The 19,300-nt window shown below is 40.0% G+C and overlaps 1 protein-coding gene across 3 annotated transcripts in view; it reads left to right on the top strand.

Annotated features, from left to right (window-relative positions):
• Positions 1-19,300, top strand: part of Kif15 (kinesin family member 15) — a 68,484-nt gene that overhangs the window by 18,613 nt on the left and 30,571 nt on the right. For all 3 annotated transcript variants that reach the window (XM_028890490.2, XM_037208069.1, XM_037208070.1), the window contains exons 7-19: positions 2,246-2,425; positions 4,648-4,857; positions 6,109-6,234; positions 6,375-6,497; positions 9,378-9,501; positions 10,712-10,785; positions 11,002-11,211; positions 12,210-12,387; positions 14,266-14,407; positions 14,895-15,036; positions 15,917-16,114; positions 17,659-17,766; positions 18,228-18,333. In XM_028890490.2, coding sequence (XP_028746323.1) covers positions 2,246-2,425; positions 4,648-4,857; positions 6,109-6,234; positions 6,375-6,497; positions 9,378-9,501; positions 10,712-10,785; positions 11,002-11,211; positions 12,210-12,387; positions 14,266-14,407; positions 14,895-15,036; positions 15,917-16,114; positions 17,659-17,766; positions 18,228-18,333 — 1,921 coding nt within the window. The remainder of the gene's footprint in view (positions 1-2,245; positions 2,426-4,647; positions 4,858-6,108; positions 6,235-6,374; positions 6,498-9,377; positions 9,502-10,711; positions 10,786-11,001; positions 11,212-12,209; positions 12,388-14,265; positions 14,408-14,894; positions 15,037-15,916; positions 16,115-17,658; positions 17,767-18,227; positions 18,334-19,300) is intronic.

A 19,300-nucleotide genomic window follows, 5' to 3' on the forward strand; every position in this document is an offset into this window, starting at 1 on the left:
ACCAATAAATTTAAAAAAAAAATTTTAATGGAAAAGTAAAATACTGATAGAGTGCTTACCTAGAATGCAATAGGCCCTGGGTTTGATCCCCAGCACTGAAAAATCTGGGTATGTTGGTATACACCGGTAATCCCATCATGCTGGAGGTGGAAGCAAGAAGATCAGAACTTCAAGGTCGTCAGTAGTTCAAAGCCATCCTAATCTATATAGAGTGTTCAAGGCTAGCCTGATTGCTAGCATACATAAAAGAACTGGTTGCTTCTGGTACTCTCAGAGATTTTTTATGAGAGAAAAGTGTATAGAAAATTTCAACCAAGGAAAATAAATTACAGTGATTTCAATAAGAAATGTCCCCCCATAGTCTCAGGCATTTAAATTCTTGGTTCCCACTTGGTTGCAGTTTTTGGGGAGTCTTGGGAAGTATTGCCTTGTTGGAAGGAGTGTATCATTGGAAGTGGGCTTTGGAGAAAGTCTCAACATCATTTCAAGTTATCTCTGCTTCCTGGTTGTGTTTTGAGATTTGAGCCCTCAGCCTCTGGTCTCAGCTCCCAGTTGTTCCTGCCCGCTGCTCCCTTCTTTCTGCCATCATGGATTCTATCCCAGTGGAAGCCCTTCATTCTACAGTTGTCTTGGCTGTGGTATTTTATCACAGCAACAGTAAAGTAAATCATACATTAGAAGTCCCACCATCTAGCTGTACCCAGACTTAAAGGTGTGCATAAGTCCTCATGATGTTCATCAGCGATGAACCCAGCCTTGTTTGTTGGCTGTACTTGCTTGCACCTCACTGCCATCTTGCTCTTTGTGGATTTAAGACTCCATCATCTTGAGAACACTGTCTTTTCCCTCTCACTGGTTCCTAGGTTGGACCATTCTCATGATTGCATTTATTTAGCTTGGTAGATTCCAGAGTTGAGAATCCTTGGTATTATGTACTTGATAAACTTGTATACCAAGGAAATCGTAAGTAGCATTGGCTTACTATTTACTCCGTTGCAGAAATATACCCAAAATTGCAGTTAGATATACAAACTGCATGACAGTAAAATAATTAGCTTTTAACACTTTGTGTTTCTATGGTTACATTTTTAAAGATTATTTGTTTTTATGAATATCAGATGTTTTGTTGGCATGTATGTCTGTACCACAGGCATGCCTGGTGCTAAAGGCCAGAAGAACATGCTGGATCCCCTGGGACTGGAGTTACAGATGATTGTGAGCCTCCATGTGTGTGCTGAGAATCTAATGAGGGTCCTCTGGAAAAGCAGTCAAGTGCTCTTAAATACTGAGCTATCTGTCCAGCACCTAATTGGTTTTTGTTTTGTTTTGTTTTTTTAAACAATTTTTAAGATTTTAATTTAAGTGTATGGGTGTTTTACCTGCATATAAGTGCAGTATAGGTGTACAGTGCTTGTAGAGGCCAGAAGAAGGCAACATAGAATTGATGTGTAATCTATATGTGTGCTGAAAACCAAGCCCAAGTCTTTTATAAGACCTGTAAGTGCTTTTAACCACTGAGCCATATCTCCAGCCCCAAATTTTTTTTAGAATGAATTAGTTTCAGTCTTTTAAAGCACATGAATCTTGCTTCAAGTAAAACTTTATCTGGTGCCGATGATATGGTTCAGTAGATAAAGACACTTGCCACCAAGCCTGATGGCTTGAGTTTGGTCCCTGGGACCCAGATGGTAGAAGGAGATAACTGACTCCCAAAAGTTATCTTCATCTACATGTACATGCCATGCATGAGAATGCCTATACATACAAACAACAAATGTTAAAAACAAAACTATGAGGAAGTACAATATGGAAAACAGTGGAAATCCATTTGAAGTGCTCAATTCCTATCCACCAGCAGGCTCCGTGGTACCTCTCCAAACTGGACTTCTGGGACTGCCGTGATGATATTTAAAAGTTAAATAATGTAGCCTGGCAGTGGTGGCTCATGCCTTTAATCCCAGCACTCAGGAGGCAGAGGCAGGCAGATCTCTGTGAGTTCGAGACCAGCCTGGTCTACAGAGTAAGTTCCAGGACAGCCAAGACTGTTACACAGAGAAACCCTGTCTCAAAAATCCAGAAAGAAAAAAAAGTTAAATAATGTTTTGAAATTAGTTTTCCAGATTATTTTCACTGATGTTTCAATGTTTTACATGATATTAAAGGTTAATAGGGAAACATACCTGAAATAGTTCATGGAAACTGAGGATAAATGTATAAACTGTTAATTAGAGATTTTCTTTTACAGGCTGGAGCTGGGAAGACTTTCCTGTGTAAGTGCTCCTTTATTGAGGTCTACAATGAGCAAATCTATGACCTGCTGGACTCAGCATCTGTCGGACTATATTTAAGGGAGCACATAAAGAAGGGAGTCTTTGTGGTTGGTGCAGTGGAGCAGGTGGTGACCTCAGCTGCTGAAGCCTATCAGGTACCCTGCCATGAGGTTGTGTTTGATGTTTGGGCAATAAACATACCTCAAGGAATCAAGAATTGAATTTCATAAAGGCATGACACAAACTCTTTTGAGAAGTAAATAAAAAAGAATGTAGCAATATTTTCCAGATTTCTCCAGCTTTGGGCTGGCCATGGAGGTTACATACCTGTACTACTAGAACTTGGGAGGCGGAGAGGCAGGAAGAATTGTGAGTTTGAGGCTATCCTTGGGCTGCTTGACTTTACAATGCTTGTGGCATTTATTCTAATAGCACAATAATTCATCAGTATCTGTTGCTCTGGGAGCTCCCTGTGCAAGGCCTCCTAGGAGCACTGATCTGTTCTTGCTTTCCTGTTGTGAGGCGGCATACAAGCGTAGTGAAGGAACTTCTAAAAACATTCTACTCGTTTTTTAAAGAGCCTGATGTGGCCGGGTGGTGGTGGTGGTGGTGGTGGTGGTGGTGGTGGTGGTGGTGGTGGTGCATGCCTTTAATCCCAGCACTCGGGAGGCAGAGCCAGGTAGATCTCTGTGAGTTCTACCTGGCTCTGCCTCCCGAGTGCTGGGATTAAAGGCGTGAGCCACCACTGCCTGGTAAAAGCTATTTTTTTTAAACTATGCAAATACATAGTTGACCTAACATTAAATATATTTATTTAATACTATGAGGAGGGAGCATAAAGTACTGTTGAAGAACTATAAAAGCTACAAATAATTTCAGTTTTATGAAGTTATAGGTCAGTGGTAAAGAGGTTGTCTAGTATTCAAAGGTCCTCTGTTCGGTCTATGACACTGACAGATAATTTCGGTTTTATACTGTGTTTTGTTAATAGTGTTTTAATAGCTAGCATTTATTGCATTTTATGCAAGTACTGTGGTGATTTTTATATATGTAGTTATACACACACATATGCATATATAGTTCTATTTAATTTTCACTGTAGCCTCTGAAGTAACTTTACACCTCACACATTGACTCTTCTCCTGGTTGTGTTTCTCAGGTCATCAGCATCACCTAAAGGCCTATCAAGACTTTGAGCTTGGGCCAAGTGTGGAAGTTCATTCTTTTAATCCCTGCACTGAGAGGCAGAGGCAGATGAATCTCTGTGAGTTTGAGGCCAGACTAGTCTAGTTCCAGAACAGTCAGGGTTACACAGAGACCTTGTTACAAGCCATGACTTCTCCCCAAAAGAAAACAACTTTGCCTAAGGTTTGACATTCTAAGCATCCTTCCAAAGTAATGCCTCATCTCAGTCCTCACTTGATGTTGAATCACAATCTAAATTCTAATAACATCCAAAGGTGGAAATATGTATATTGAACTTAGATATTCTGCCCTGTGAAGTTAGTATCTACATGCTGTTTTTTTGTTTTGTTTTGTTTTGTTTTGTTTTGTTTTGTTTTCGAGACAGCGTTTCTGCATAGCTCTGGCTGCCCCTGGAACTCCGTTTGTAGATCAGGCTGGCCTTGAACTCACAGAGATTTCGCTGCCTCTACCTCCCAGTGCTGGGAGTACATTACTGTGCCTTGCTCTCCATGCTCATTTTTGAATATAGAAGCAGAAACTTTTTTTACAGCCATACCTTATAAATAGTAGAGTCGGGGTTTGAACTTGCCTAACTAAGAGTCTGTGGTCTGAACATTGATATATTTTCTTGTCAGAATGGAAAGAAAAAAAAAACTACTTTGTAAGGGAGAAAGCTGCCAAAATTTTAGACTAAAGATAACTCAAAATACTCCTTTTTGGTTTTGAATGTTTATTATCTAAGCTAAAGAAAAGGATGCATGTCTGTAGTCACAGTACTTGGGAAGTGGAAGCAGAAGGATCAAAGCTAGCCTGAACTACTAGTGAGTTCCAGGCCAGCCTGGGACACCCTGTCTCTTTCTGTGACATGAAGAGGGAAAGAAAATAACCCTTGATGGGCAGTAAACCTTCTCACCATTCTTTATAGCTCTCCTGCTGATTTTGGTGTCCAAATATATACTACTTAGAACTTGTGTCACTATAAATTTTCACAAAGCTAGATAACAGTGGAAAGGCTGTGAGTGTTCCCACCCTTGTTCCAACGGGAAATTACTGTGTTGTGAAGGTGGAAAATTACTGGTGTTATTATTTTTCATATTACAATGAGAGATTATTAAGTGCTTATTTTGTGTTTTGAGTTTGTCTTAAGTGTACCTGTTGTGGCTTCTTATAATATAGTTTACTTTTCCCCTAGGTCTTATCTAGAGGATGGAGGAACAGGCGTGTAGCATCCACATCTATGAACAGAGAATCCTCTAGGTCTCATGCAGTCTTTACAATCACAATAGAATCAATGGAGAAAAGCAGTGAAACTGTGAACATTCGGACCTCCCTACTCAACCTGGTGGATTTAGCAGGATCTGAGAGACAAAAAGATACCCATGCAGAAGGGATGAGGTTAAAGGTAGGAATGAAATTATGACCTTCATATTTAAGTGTGAATTCTTACTAAAAATCAGTGCCATACAAAGTATAGTGAAGACCTCAGAAGAAAAAAATTGTTTCTGCACAAAAGAATCAAAGATTTTATATGGTCATGATAGTAAACCTAAATGAGATAGGACAAGTCTGTCAGGAGCAAAAGTGACTACTTTTGGTCAGGAGGAGACAGAGACAGGATGGTATGAGGTGGAGCATTGGGAAGAAATCTGGAGAGGTGGCTTCGAGTAGTTGTCTCACAGAAAACACAGTTTGGTTTAGGAGAGAGGAACAGAGAATACCTGCCCTGAAGAGTGATGTGTCCAAGTTTGTTGGGCCTTGCAGAGTAAATGTGCATTGGATATTTCAGTGTGTATCAGTGAATAGATCAATTATAGAGCAAGAAAGCACAGGTCAGTCAGGAACAGGAGTGTTGGGCCAAGTTTGTACCCAGCCTTCTAAACCCTGAAAACATTTTAAAAGTTTAGAGCAAATGTGTAGCTTCATGTAGAAAGCATATTTTATAACCACTTAGATCCATTAAGTCTTCACTGCCAGAATCAAAGGGAGAGCAGTCAGGTGGGAAGGTGCCTCGCCTGAGCTATTGGCAGTGGGACAGAAATTCAATGTGATGTAGTTTAGGAATGTGACCTAAGAAAGATTAACTGGAAGTAAGAGAGAGATTTGAGCCTGCTGACTTGCAGTCAGCAAAAGGCTCATGTTTCTGTCAAGAAAAGAACATATTTGTACAGGTTCTCTTATACTTGTAGTGGTGTTACCTCAAAATAACATGCTTGTACAGGTACTCCTCAACTTACAGTGGTATTACCTCCAACGAAACCTGGTTAAGATGAAATATCCTAAATCGGAAGTACATTCAACTTATCTAACTGTTGCTAAACATCCCAGCCCAGTAATATCTCATGCTGTCTGGAGCTGCAGCTTGCTGCTGATGACAAGTAATGAGGCAATGTTATATCACATTTGATTTGCTAGAAGAAATAAATATTCAAATTCCAAGTGTAGTGCATTTGTATATTTGTAGCATTCTGCAGTTACAGTGTGCATGAAATAGGAAATGGGGATAATTGAGCATATTGTTTTAGCTTAGAAGTTGGTTTTCATTTTGCCCCTCTGCTTTTCCATCCCAGGTTGTCGACTTGCTACCTATATTTTAGCTCAGAACACCCAAGAGTGGCATTGCACCAATATTTTTGCTTTTCCCCTAATTCCTTAGGAAGCAGGTAATATAAACCGATCGCTGAGTTGCCTGGGCCAGGTCATCACTGCACTTGTTGATGTGGGTAATGGAAAACAGAGGCATGTCTGCTACAGAGACTCCAGACTTACCTTCTTACTTCGGGTAAAGCTGATCACTGGCTCCTACCACCTGCATTATAGTCACTGGGACTGATAGGGGAGATTTTCTTAGCTTTTATTATTTTCTGAAAAAGATCTTAGGATTTACAATCTAAAATATACACCATTGATGTTGTTAAACAGGACTCCCTTGGTGGTAATGCCAAAACAGCCATAATTGCAAATGTTCATCCAGGATCCAGGTGTTTTGGGGAAACACTGTCAACACTTAATTTTGCTCAAAGAGCCAAGCTGATTAAAAACAAGGTAAAATACTGGAGTATTTAATATATCAGTTAAATTAGAAAAATATTTGCACATACTTTCTTAGTGATTGCCCTAATGTTACCACTAATCTTACTTCTGTAGAAGTTCATCTTGCTTGTACAAGCTTGCTCTTCTTCCTTTCCTCCCTTCCATTCCTGTATTCGTAAGGCAGTTTTCCTTTTGTTAGTGCAATGGAGAGTAATTAGCCTAAGCCATGCTAGCAGAGTTGGTGTATGTGATGGTGCACGCACATAGGTTTGCATACATGTGCCTGCCCTGTGCCCATATATGATGTATATGGTTTGAAAGAGTAATGCTATGAAAATTACTTGATAATAGTGAAATTTGCCTTTTTTTTTTTGGTTTTTCGAGACAGGGTTTCTCTGTGTAGCTTTGCGCCTTTCCTGGAGCTCACTTGGTAGCCCAGGCTGGCCTCGAACTCACAGAGATCCGCCTGCCTCTGCCTCCCAAGTGCTGGGATTAAAAGCGTGTGCCACCAACGCCCGGCTGAAATTTGCCTTTTAAGTTGTGCATATCGCCACATATTCTTCATTTTATTTTAGATACAACAAATGTCTTTAATATTGGTATATTCCTCAGGCCAGGAAGCTTTTCTTGTAAAGTACTAGTTGATAAACTGCTTAATGCTTCATGTACCATATGGTCCATTTCAACTACTCAAATCCGCCTTTGCAGTAAGAAAGCAGCCCTAGACCGTATGTAAACAGTGGCAGTTTCTGTGTCCCACCACAACTTGGCACACAAAGAAGCAACAGTCCATATTATGCCTTTGGAGAGCACTTTACTGATACTTAGTACAGACTGTCAAAAGACCAACAAGACATCTATTTGGAGAGTTGAACACTCCCTTGGTTTTAGACAAAACAACTGTGCCATGAATTGGTAGATCTCCTTTTTCAAGGAGAAAACTGGGCATCTTATCCCCAGGTCATCTAGCAGAGTGAAGTAGACCATGTTGTTCCTTCCCCTGAGTAAGTGAGAAAAGCATAGGTCTTGTCTTTTACCTTACTTCTTTGGGCACCATCCCCTGCTTACATGAATGTTAGCAATATGAAGAGGAAACATCAGTAGAACTTCCTGACTCTGTCTTAGCTTACCAGAAGTCTTGGGAGAGTAGACCTGTGTTAATGATTGCAGTTATGATGTCACTGATAATAATAGTGATGTCAGAGTGCCTCATAAGGAGGCTGGCTGTATGAATCAGAAGCCATTGGAAATGACTTAAACATGAACAACAAAACCAGCAGCTTTGTAGTAGTTGCTCCCAATGGTAAGTCCTCTTCAGCTGTCAGTGGGAAGAGCTAAGATGTCTGGGAATTGTTTAATGATGAACAATTCTTTCCAAGTGGGCAGGGTGAACCAAAGCAAGAACACAGGGGACTTGGGTTGTCGCAGGGTGTTTTCCTTGCTGAAATAGTTGAATATTGCATAGCTAGGTCTTTGGTCTGTCTGGCGGCTAGGTATTGGCATTTTTATTGCCCTTCAGTTTTATGAGTTTTTAATAATGGTCTAATTAATAAACTTTACTATGATTGTTTGGTTGCTTGTTTGTTTGAGACAGGATTTCTCTGTAGCCCTGGCTGTCCTGGAACTAACTCTGTAAACCAGGCTGGCCTCAAACTCAGAGATCTACCTGCCTGGCAATAAACTTTACTTTTAAAGCAGCTTTAGTTCTATAACAGAATTGAACAGAAGGTACAGAACAATTCTGTATTGTTCCTGTCCCCATACATGTGACCTCCTCACTACTGACATCACACACCAGAATGATGCATTCGTTGGTAATCTTTTTTTTTTTTTTTTTAAGTTTTTAAACAAGACATCTTTAAAAAATTGAAGACACTATTTAGTCACCACAGTGATAAATCTGTCTATGACTTTTTTTGACCTTTTAGAGGCCATTTAAAACAGGACATTACTGGGCTGGAGAGATGGCTCAGAGGATAAGAGCACTGACTGCTCTTCCAGAGGTTCTGAGTTCAATTCCCAGCAACCACATGGTGGCTCACAACCATCTGTAATGAGATCTGGTGCCCTCTTCTGGCTTGCAGACATACATGCTGTGTACATAATAAATAAATAAATCTTTAAAAAAAAAAAAAAAGAAAGAAAGCCTGATTCATCTTTAAAAAAAAAAAAAAGGACATTACTTTAAGAAAGTGAAGGTGGCCGGGCGATGGTGGCGCACGCCTTTAATCCCAGCACTCGGGAGGCAGAGCCAGGCAGATCTCTGTGAGTTCGAGGCCAGCCTGGGCTACCAAGTGAGCTCCAGGAAAGGCGCAAAGCTACACAGAGAAACCCTGTCTCGAAAAAAAAAACAAAAAAAAAAAAAAAAAAAAAAGAAAGTGAAGGTGACATTTGGTGTGGTGGTAGAACCACATTGGACTGTGAAACCAATCCCTGCTTCCAGGCCAGCTTTAGAAACAGAAAGTAGCTCTCTTTGGAGAGGTCAGTTTCTGCTCAGACTAGTCCTGTTGGGGGCCATGCCCTTCTAGGCCAGACTCTGCCCCCAGTGGTTTCTGGACAAAGGGAAAATGTTCTTACTGAGATGTTTGGTTCCTGTCTTTGAAAGGGAAGGCAGGATTCTTAAGTCAGGGTAATACACTCCAGTCTGAAGGTGACCTGGCCTAGGGTGGCCTAGGACTGATCAGATCAATGGGATCCGTGTGTGCCTGGTGAGGAGGAGTTGGCAAGAGGAAGAGAGCCCAGCTGTGCTGCTTGGGCTCTGATTGTTGGTATATAGGCACAGGAAGAGGGAACTTTCCATTTCAGCGTATGATGTTGGTGGCCTTTCGGCTGCTGGCAAGACAGATGTGCAGTTTTCTTTGGACTTTCAGTGCTTTATTAATTCCTGTCCAGGCTGTGGTGAATGAAGACACCCAAGGAAATGTCAGCCAGCTGCAAGCTGAAGTGAAGAGGCTCAAAGAACAGCTATCTCAGTTTACTTCTGGGCAGATAATACCAGAAAGCTTACTGGCCAAAGGTAGGACGAGCTCACTGCCCTTTATCCTGGGGAAGACTTGATGAGAATGTTAGGTCAGGAACTTCTACTGTGAGATAGATCGATGGTCAAAGTACAGCGAGGCTTTCCCGGATTTGTCACATACTCTCCTCCTTATTCCACCTGTGTAGGAGGGTAGTTCTTTGAATCAGATGTTTTATGAGGTACACTAAGAAAGGGGATCAATGATTTTAAATAATTCATCCCTAGTAAGTGCTAAAAAGAGATATGCTGGATTTATGAGAATTTAGGGAAACTGAATTATTTTTCCTGTTTAACTGATTTCATTTGATCACTCCCAAGATTCTGTCTGAGCATATACATTTATATATGTTCACTAGGACAAAGAATGCTTCTTTAAAGAATAGCTAGTAGCTGCCAGGTGGTGGCGCACGCCTTTAATCCCAGCACTTGGGAGGCAGAGGCAGGCGGATCTCTGTGAGTTAGAGGCCAGCCAAGGCTGCACTGAGAGACCTTGTAGTGAAAAAACAAAAAAGACAAACAAACAAAGAATATCTAGCAGAATTAACTTGATATCTATAAAACTGTAAGAAAAAATAATCTGGGGCTGGGAGTGTGTTTTGATAGTAGAACACTTGCATAAAATGTGTGAGGCCCTCGGTTTGATTTCCAGTACTTTACAAAACCACACCAGCAAACAAAAAGCAAGAGTGTGCATTATACTAAGTATAGTCTATATACCTGACTCTCAGTACTCAGGAAGCTGAGGCATGGTTGTGAGATTTGGACTAGCCTAGGCTACAGAATGAGTTTTAGGCTAGCCTATACTACAGAGCTACAGACTGAGTCACTCAATAAATAAGAATTTGCATTAGATCTCAAAAGGCACATGTGGATCTCCTTCAGTTTCCTTATAGACTCATTTCTAAGCTAGCTCTGGTGGCTTATGCCTATAATTCCAGCATTTGAGAGGCTTAGGATTGCCATGAGTTCAAGGCCAGCCTAGACTATAGTTTTGTTTTGTTTTTAAAAACCCATTTCTGTTTCTTTCATCACATATATTTGTGCTAAGTAAATAAAGAGAAACTTGTTTTCTTTGTAGTACAGCCAGTTTACTGAGAGAATTAATGTGAAACTGATAAATGAGAGTCTGCTCCTTTAGATCATTTGGCAGAAATAAAGACTGTTTTAGTTCTGAAAAATGAACATATTGCTCCCTTCCCCTTTTTAGACAAAGAGAAGAATTACATAGAACATTTCCTAGAAGCAATGCTATTCTTTAAGAAATCTGAACAGGAAAAGAAGGTAGGAAATTTCATTGGGAAAAGGGATTCAGGACATCTTGAACTTTAATGTTGTGGTTGGTTTTCATTACTTCAGTGAGTGAAACACATAGTACCAGATGTGTTAGGAAAAGGCTCCTTGCCTTTGAATTTAGAGTTAATACAACCTGCTGGGTTTATGAGAATTTTGGAAAGCTGAATTATTTTTCATGTTTAACTGAATCATGAATTTCTTAAGTCTCTGGTAGAAAAAATTTCCCAGCTAGAGGACCTCACCCTGAAAAAGGAAAAGTTTATTCAGTCTAATAAAATGATTGTGAAGTTCCGAGAGGACCAAATAGTGCGTCTAGAGAGGCTCCAGAAGGAGGCACGGGGAAGCTTTCTGCCCGAGGAACAGGACCGTCTGCTGTCAGAACTGAGGGATGAGATTCAGACTCTTCGAGAACAGGTGAGTGCAATACACCTGCTTGTTTCTAGGGAGGAGCTCTAAAGCATATTAAAATGTTCACTAGTAACTGGTTCTTTAATACAGTGCTTAAAGTGACTGGTAACATGAGTTGCATAATTTCTTTTCCCCTTTTCCAAGTTTTAAGCTGAAGACAGAAAAACCAGTGTTACCCTAGTCTCTGGAGAGTTGAGCTTTTTGAAGTTCTTTTTCCTAGAAAGGATGAGTAGGTAACAGAGACACTCAGTTTGAAAACCAAAATAACTTAACAAACTTTTTTGTGCCCAGTATGTTTAATACATGTTCAATCAATAGGCTAAATATTTTTACTTCCATTTATTTTGTATACTTTCCTGAACTTTGCTATCTAATGTATTTTGGAGGGCAATTCAGTCTTAATAGACAGGAATTCTCCTTATTCTCCCTCTTTAAAGATTTATTTACTTGTATTTTATGTGTGAGGGTGTTTTGCTTGCATGTATGTCTGTGTACTATGTGTATGCCTGGTGCTCAGGGAAGCCAGCAGAAGGTGTTGGATATCCTGGAACTGGAGTTACAGCCATGTGGTTGCTGGAAGTTAAACCCAGGTCCTCTGAAAAAGCAGTCTCTAACTGCTAAGACATCTCTCCATCCCCTTACTCTTTTTATTTATTTTTCTGTGCTGGGGATCAAACCCAGAGCCTTTTGCATGCTAGGCTCTTGGCTGTGCTACTGAGCTACAACCTTAAGTATATTAATTTAGCCATTCCCTTGTGGGAAGAGGTTCCCCTGTTGCACGCCTCTGGGCTTCGGTTCTATGTGGCTTGGGTGGAAGTTGCAAGCAACTTAACAAACATATTTTGATATACCCACCAGTTACCAAGTGATTTTCTATGGAGGCTGTAGTAGATAGAGTACAACCAGGATTACTGTGTTCTAGAATTTCTGAATGGTTTTTAGAGATACCAGTGCATTAGCAAATTTTGTGAATACATGAAGTGTGTAATTTCTCAATGTCACAGGTGGAGCACCACCCCAGAGTTGCAAAGTATGCTATGGAAAATCATTCCCTCAGGGAAGAAAATAGAAGACTGAAATTATTAGAGCCTGTGAAAAGAGCCCACGAAATAGATGCCCAGTCTATTGCAAGACTAGAAAAGGCTTTCTCTGAAGTGTCTAGCAAAGAGAAAAATGACAAAGGTAAGAAGTGATTGTTGTGAGAAGGGGCTCTGAAGCAATGATTTCAGTGGTTGAAAGCACTGTCTGCTTTTCCAGAGGACCCAAGTTCAATTCCAAGTACCCACATGGAGCTTAGAACTGTCTGTAACTCCATTCTAACAGAGAATCTGATACTCTCTTCTGGCTTCAGTGGGCACCAGGCATACATATGGTGCACAGATATACATGCAAGAAAAATGCCCATACAAATAGGTTTAAAAAAACAAACAAAAAACTAAAGAGAGTGTGTAGGAATGGAAAGATAATGTCAGTAAGGTGTTTGCTGTGTAAACATGAGAACCTGAGTTCTAGATCTCACAAGTTAAAAGGTTGACTTTGTGCTTGTAATCGCAGCACTGGGGAGGCTGAAACAGGTTGTGTTAGCTCTGACCAGCCTGCCTCACCCTAGGAGGCAGTGGTAACTTCAGCGTCACCTGTCACCAGGTACTGCTCATTTCCACTATCAGCAATGGGCTGCAAACTTCCCTATGTGACACATGCACCCATTAAAAGTGCCTGTTCGTCACAGTCCTCTCTTGCTCCCTTGTTCCTCTCTTGCTCTCTTACGTATTCTCTGTCTGTCTGTCTGTCTGTCTGTTTGCCTCTCTTGTGTCCCCACTCCAGGATGGCCTTTCTTTCCCCTCCCACAATAAACCTCTTGCACTAGACTTGTTGTGAGAGGCATGTTCTCTTAGCAGCTCACCCTGGCAGGGCCGACAGCAATACCAGTTTTCCGCCTGCTTTATCCTTTCAGGTTGATCCTGGGATTCTCTGGCTAACCAGCCTAGCCTATTAGGAAAACTCTTAAGCCAATTAGAGACACCCCCTCTCAGAAAAAGAAATTCTGGGTAAGGGGTGGGTGGGGGGAGTGGAATCAAGGTGGATGGCTCCTGAGGAAAGATATTCAAGGCTGATTTCTGGTCTGCACACACACAAACAGAGAAAGAGGAAAGAACATTTATTAGCAGGCTGTGTAGGTGATGCACACCTGGAATCCAAGTGCTCAGAAGGCTGAGGCTGGGGGATAGTGAGTTCTAGGCTAACCTGGCCTATGAAGTTAGACCCACACCCACCTCAGAAAACAAACTTAAAAAAAAAAAAAAAAGAATTGAAAGCAGGGCTGGAGAGATGGCTGGGTGGTTAAGAGCAATGCACTGTTCTTCCAGAGGACCTGAGTCTGGTTCCTAACACACTTGAGGCAGCTCCCAATCTTTTGTAACTCCGGCTTCAGGGGATTTAACACCTCTGGCCTTTTTGGGCACCTGCACTCAGATGCACACATCCAAACACAGGCATACACATATACACATAATTTTAAAAATTAAAAAAAAAACAGATTTTTTTTGTCTTGCTTTTTACATTTCCTTTGTCTAATTCTTTTATTATTCAGTTATGACTTAGTAAAAGAAGATTCACAGTTATTTGAGTGTGGAGGAACATGATTTTATATGCAGAGTTAGAATTATCCTTGTTTTCAGTTTCCTCTCCCAAATAGTTCATTGCCTATTCACAATGGCCAGTAGCACCAATTTTTACAAGTTCAGCTGTGCAGATGTTTCTACCTAGCACCATGCATGTTGCTCATTAGTCACTGTTAGCTCTTTATCCTAAGGAATGGCATGTTTCCTTAATTATACTTCTCCATCCTGTTGTCTCTGCTTCTTGAACACAACTTTCAGTGCCCTTGAGGGTATATTCTGTGTCTCTTGCTGACATCTGTGTTCTCATATTTCTGGGACTCACCTTCCAATCCATTTTTTATTTATTCTTGGGACTCAAAACAAACCTGGAAGAGAGCGTAGAAAAATGTTACGTTATTTTTTTGTCTTTCAAAGACTGAAGTGGTTTCCTTCTTAATAGGGCTGCAAGGATTTTCTCCTAAAGCACTAAAAGAACCAAATTTCTTCACAAACACTGAGAAGTTAAAAGCACAACTCCTGGAAATTCAAACAGAGCTGAATAATTCAAAGCAAGAATATGAAGAGTTCAAAGAGCTAACTCGGTAAAGTGCAAACACACACGCTCATCACCTCTCTTAATACTCTATATTAATAATTTGGCATGTTACTTTAAATATAACCCTTCTAGCAACTCACTTGTTTTGGTGCACAGAAAAAGCACTTTTTTTCTTGTAGCTCTTTACTGTATATTTGATAGTAGATCATACAAATGTTTTAAGCAGTGCTCACCTGTTGAGTGTCAATTGAATATCTCCTTACCAAATTTAAATCAGTTATAAACTAAATCTAGATTTTTTTTTAGAAATTAGAGATTTATTAATACTCTTACTTGATGCTCATTGTGTAAAAGGATAAACTATAAACTATATTCATACTATAACCAAGGTTAATCCTAACCTAAAATGTAGAGAAGTGTTAATATTGAAAGTGACAATGAACTTGAGCTCTGTGAGAGCATAAACGGCAATGTACTTAAAGATGTTTGACGTTACTGATTACCTGAAGGACTGTCTTAACAACATCTATTAGGAAAAAGCAGCTAGAACTGGAATCTGAGCTTCAGTCTTTGAAAAAAGCAAACCTCAATCTCGAAAACCTTTTGGAAGCAACAAAAGCCTGCAAACGCCAAGAAGTTTCTCAGCTGAATAAAATACATGCTGAAACACTTAAGGTGGGTAATTGGTGTTTCTATTTAAATTGGACCTCTCTCTCTCTCTGTTTTTTTGTTTGTTTGTTTGTTTGTTTTTTGTTTTTTCAAGACAGGGTTTCTCTGTATAGTTTTGCTGCCTGTCCTGGAACTCGCTCTGTAAACCAGGCTGGCCTCGAACTCAAAGGTCCACCTGGCCTGGCCTCCAGAGTGCTGGGATTAAATGCGAGCGCCACCGTTGTCCAGCAAGTCCTGTCTCTTTTATTAATAAAGGTTATTTCCAAACACAGATATCAAAACACGCTAGTGTTTTGATATACTCCAGTGACAAGGTCAAGGAGGAGGAATAAAACATTTGAGATCAAATTCTACTTTGTCTTTAACTTTAGACATTCAAACCTTTTTTCCCTTTCTTTTTTTTTTTTTTTTTTTCTTTGAGACAAGGTCCCATGATAGCTAAGGCTGTCCTAAACTCACTCTGTAGCCTAGGTTGTCCTTGAACTTTTGATCCTCCTGTCTCTGCCCCTGTGCGTACTTGGATTATAGGTGTGTGCCACTGTGCCCAGCTTTGCAGTTTGCTTTTGTAATATGCAGAGATGAGTCTTAGGCCAGGTGTGGTGGCACAGGCCTTTGGTAGGAGGCAGAGGTAGGCACCTTAAATCCTGGGGTTACAGTCATCCATCATCATGCCCAGCTTCAAGGTCCATTTTTTAAACTTCATTACAATTTTGTATGCAACTATACTGACTGATGGGTTTATTTCCATTTGGTCTTTTCTATCCAATACTTCAAGAACACATCCTCTTGATAACTCGATGAATAAAATTTTAATTTTTCCTGTTCATACAATCTCTAGATATTTCCCTTTGTATTAATGATTCTTTCCACAATCATTGTTCTGCAGATAATTACCACTCCAACCAAGGCTTATCAACTCTGTTCTAGACTGGTACCAAAATCAAGCCCTGAGGTGGGGAGCTTTGGCTTTCTGCACACACAGAATTCCTGCAGTTTAGATAATGATATATCGAATGAGCCAGTGCCACCAGAGATGAGTGAACAAGCTTTGGAGGCCATTTCTGAGGAGCTTCGAACTGTGCAGGTGATGCTTTAATTTTAGGAAAAAAAATCACTGAATGTTCATTTAAATAAAATTTGTCTACTAGTTTAACTCACTATAATTTGTTGTTGTTGTTTTGCTTTTCCAGACAGGGTTTCTTTGTGTAGTCCTGGCTTTCCTGGAACTCGCTTTGTAGACCAGGCTGGCCTCGAACTCACAGAGTTCGGCCAGTCTCTGCCTCCTGAGTGCTGGGATTAAAGTGGTGAGCCACCACCGCCCGGCAACTCCCTAAAACTTTTATGTTTACATATATAAAGTTTTCTGTTTTATTGGTTCATTTTTTATTCTTTAGCAAATTGTTATATAGATCAAAGTTTAGGGAGGTTTTAATGTATTTGAAATAACTTGAGTTTTGATTACATTGAGATCCTATTAGTTTGTTAACTAAATTTTGCTCCTTTGTCCAGTAAAAGTTGGAATGGACACCCGAAATCTGAATTTCTTTCCTGTTCCGGGCCAGAGAAGCCCTTGTGATGAAAATAACCCCATGCAACACTGAGGAAGCTTCTTGAAAGGCTCTAGAGGTGGGGCTGGAGAGATGCCTTAGCAGTTAAGAGCACTGGCTGCTCTTTCAGAGGTCCTGGGTTCAATTCCCAGCACCCACATGACAGCTCACAGCTGTTTGTTATTTCAGTTCTGGGGACTTTATGCCCTCGCTTAGACATACCTGTAAGCAAAACACCAGTGCACATAAAATAAAAATAAATAAATCATTTTTTAAAAAAGAATTATAAAAAAGTCTCTAGAGGGCTCAGTGGTTAAGTCTTCTAAAGTTTACAAAGTTCTCTAGAGGCCTCTACAATTTATTTTATACATACATTTTATATACATGCACATATGTACACACCCACCAAGCCATCTCTCCAGCTCCTACATCTATCTCTTCTATCTATCTATCTGTCGATCTATCTATCTGTCTATATTCTTTTTGTGGTTTTTCAAGACATGGTTTCCCTGTGTAGACCGAGCTGGCCTCGAACTCAAGAGATCTGCCTGCTTCTGCCTCCCTAGTACTGGGATTAAACGCATACTTCATCACGTCTGACTGGGGCTCTGTAATTTAATTCAGGGTTGAATATTAACCACTTTTCTTTGTGATTGAATTTATCCATTTTGATCATTCACAAATATAATTTTGAAACATAGGCATGATCAGAATAGCCTTTTGGTGATTTCTGGCTCCACCAGTCCTTTGCTATGTTTGCTTCTATAAGAGTTTGAGTTTACTTTAGTTTCTTGTCTCTTTAATCAAAAAGAAATAGGGCAGGAGAGTTCTCTCAGCAGTTAGGCTGCTTTTCTAGAGGACCTAGGTTCAATTCCCAGTACCCACCTAGTAGCTTACAACTTTCTGTAATTCCAGTTGCAGATGATCCAACACCCTCTGATCTGGCACCTGTGGGCACTGGGCGTGCAATTGGCACTCAGACATACATTCAAGCAAAACATCTGTACATAAAACTTAAAAAATTAATAGTTTTAAAATTCTATTAAAGGCATTTTTGATGACTGAAATATGTCTAATGCAGGAACAACTGAGTGCTCTTCAAGTCAAGCTGGATGAAGAAGAGCATAAAAACCTGAAACTTCAACAGCATGTTGACAAACTAGAGCACCATTCTACACAAATGCAAGAGGTGAGGGTCAGAGCATAGCCTCAGAAAATGTTGAAATATCATTAAAGCAAAGTACTGTGAGATGAGGATATGCCTCCCTTGGACCCCTTCCCACTCTTGAAGCTCTTTTTATTTTTCCTTAATAAATTTATATTCACTCTGTCCCTGTTTGCCCCCCAAAACAACATTGCCATTTAAAATTCCCTTACCAAACACTGGTCAACTTTTTATACTTCTCTGATAGTGAGACAGACATTCATTGTCTGGGTTTGGTAAGGTATACAATTGGACTGTTCGTTTAGAAGAAATCAAAATGATTTGTCCACATTCTTGTACTGATCTTGGGTTGTGTCAGTCATCTTCATTATAGTTCGTAAACAACCAAGTTTTGTCTTGTCATTGACTTTATAACTAGACATTAAATACAGAAATGGATGCATTGTTTTAGCATACTCTTCCTGTATATTTACTCTTTCCCAAAGCTTTTTTCGTTAGAAAGAAGTGATTGGACCAAACAGGAACAGGACCGTCTTGCACAGTTGAATGACCTTGAAAAACAGCTTCAGGATACTCAGACTAAGAATGACTGTAAGTTTGGATAGTTGAGGACACTAGTATCTTTTTTGATCATTTAAATTAACTTTTTTTTTTTCTATTCTAAGGGGTTACTTGTTTTGTTTGTTGTTAGATAATTGGTCTTGAATTTTCATGGTAAAGGTATAATAAATAGCCAGCCAGTAGTGGCGCATGCCTTTAATTCTAGCACTTGGGAGGCAGAGACAGGTGAATCTCTATGAGTTCCAGGCCAGCCTGGGCTACAGAGTGAGTTCCAGGATAGGCTCTAAAAGCTACACAGAGAAACCCTGTCTCAGGGGGAAAAAAAAAAAAAGAAAAGGAAAGGAAAAGGTATAATAAATAAAATGGGTCATAAGACAAATTTTCTTCAAGATTACTCACAAATAAATGTTACAAGTGTTTACTTAACATTTATTTAAGAGCTCGGAGATGGCTCCATTGCCTTATAAGCTTGAGGACCTGAATTCAGAACCTAGAACCCACATAAGAAAATGGGCATGGTGTCACACACAAATCTGGTATCCTAGTAATGTCAAGATGGGAGGCAAAAGGAGCAGATCCAGGTCCCTGGACAGCTAATTTAGCTGACTTGGTAAAGCCCTAGGCCAGTGAAAGACTTCATCTCAAACAGAAAGTGAAAAGCACCGACATCTGTACACACATGAACTAGCATACCTGAATATGTACAAACACATGCGCACACAAAGTTTAAAGTACTTTAAGAATGAAGTGTCTTTCATTTGAAAGTTGAATTGCACTAATATTGACAAAGTAAAGCATAAAAGCATAAATTATTTATATACATTTCTAGGAGTAGGGTGCCATTCCCACCTTTCTCAGTTTATTTTTCTCTTCATCAAAGCATTTTCAGATAAGCCAGGAAATCCAGCACTTAGTAGATGAAGTCAGGAGGTTCAGAAGTTCAAAGTCATCCTTGGCATCACAGCAAGTTGGACGTCAGCCTGGGATGCATGAGACC

The sequence above is a fragment of the Peromyscus leucopus genome, chromosome 7 (genome assembly GCF_004664715.2).
Source record: "Peromyscus leucopus breed LL Stock chromosome 7, UCI_PerLeu_2.1, whole genome shotgun sequence".
In the NCBI taxonomy this organism is placed as follows: domain Eukaryota; kingdom Metazoa; phylum Chordata; class Mammalia; order Rodentia; family Cricetidae; genus Peromyscus; species Peromyscus leucopus.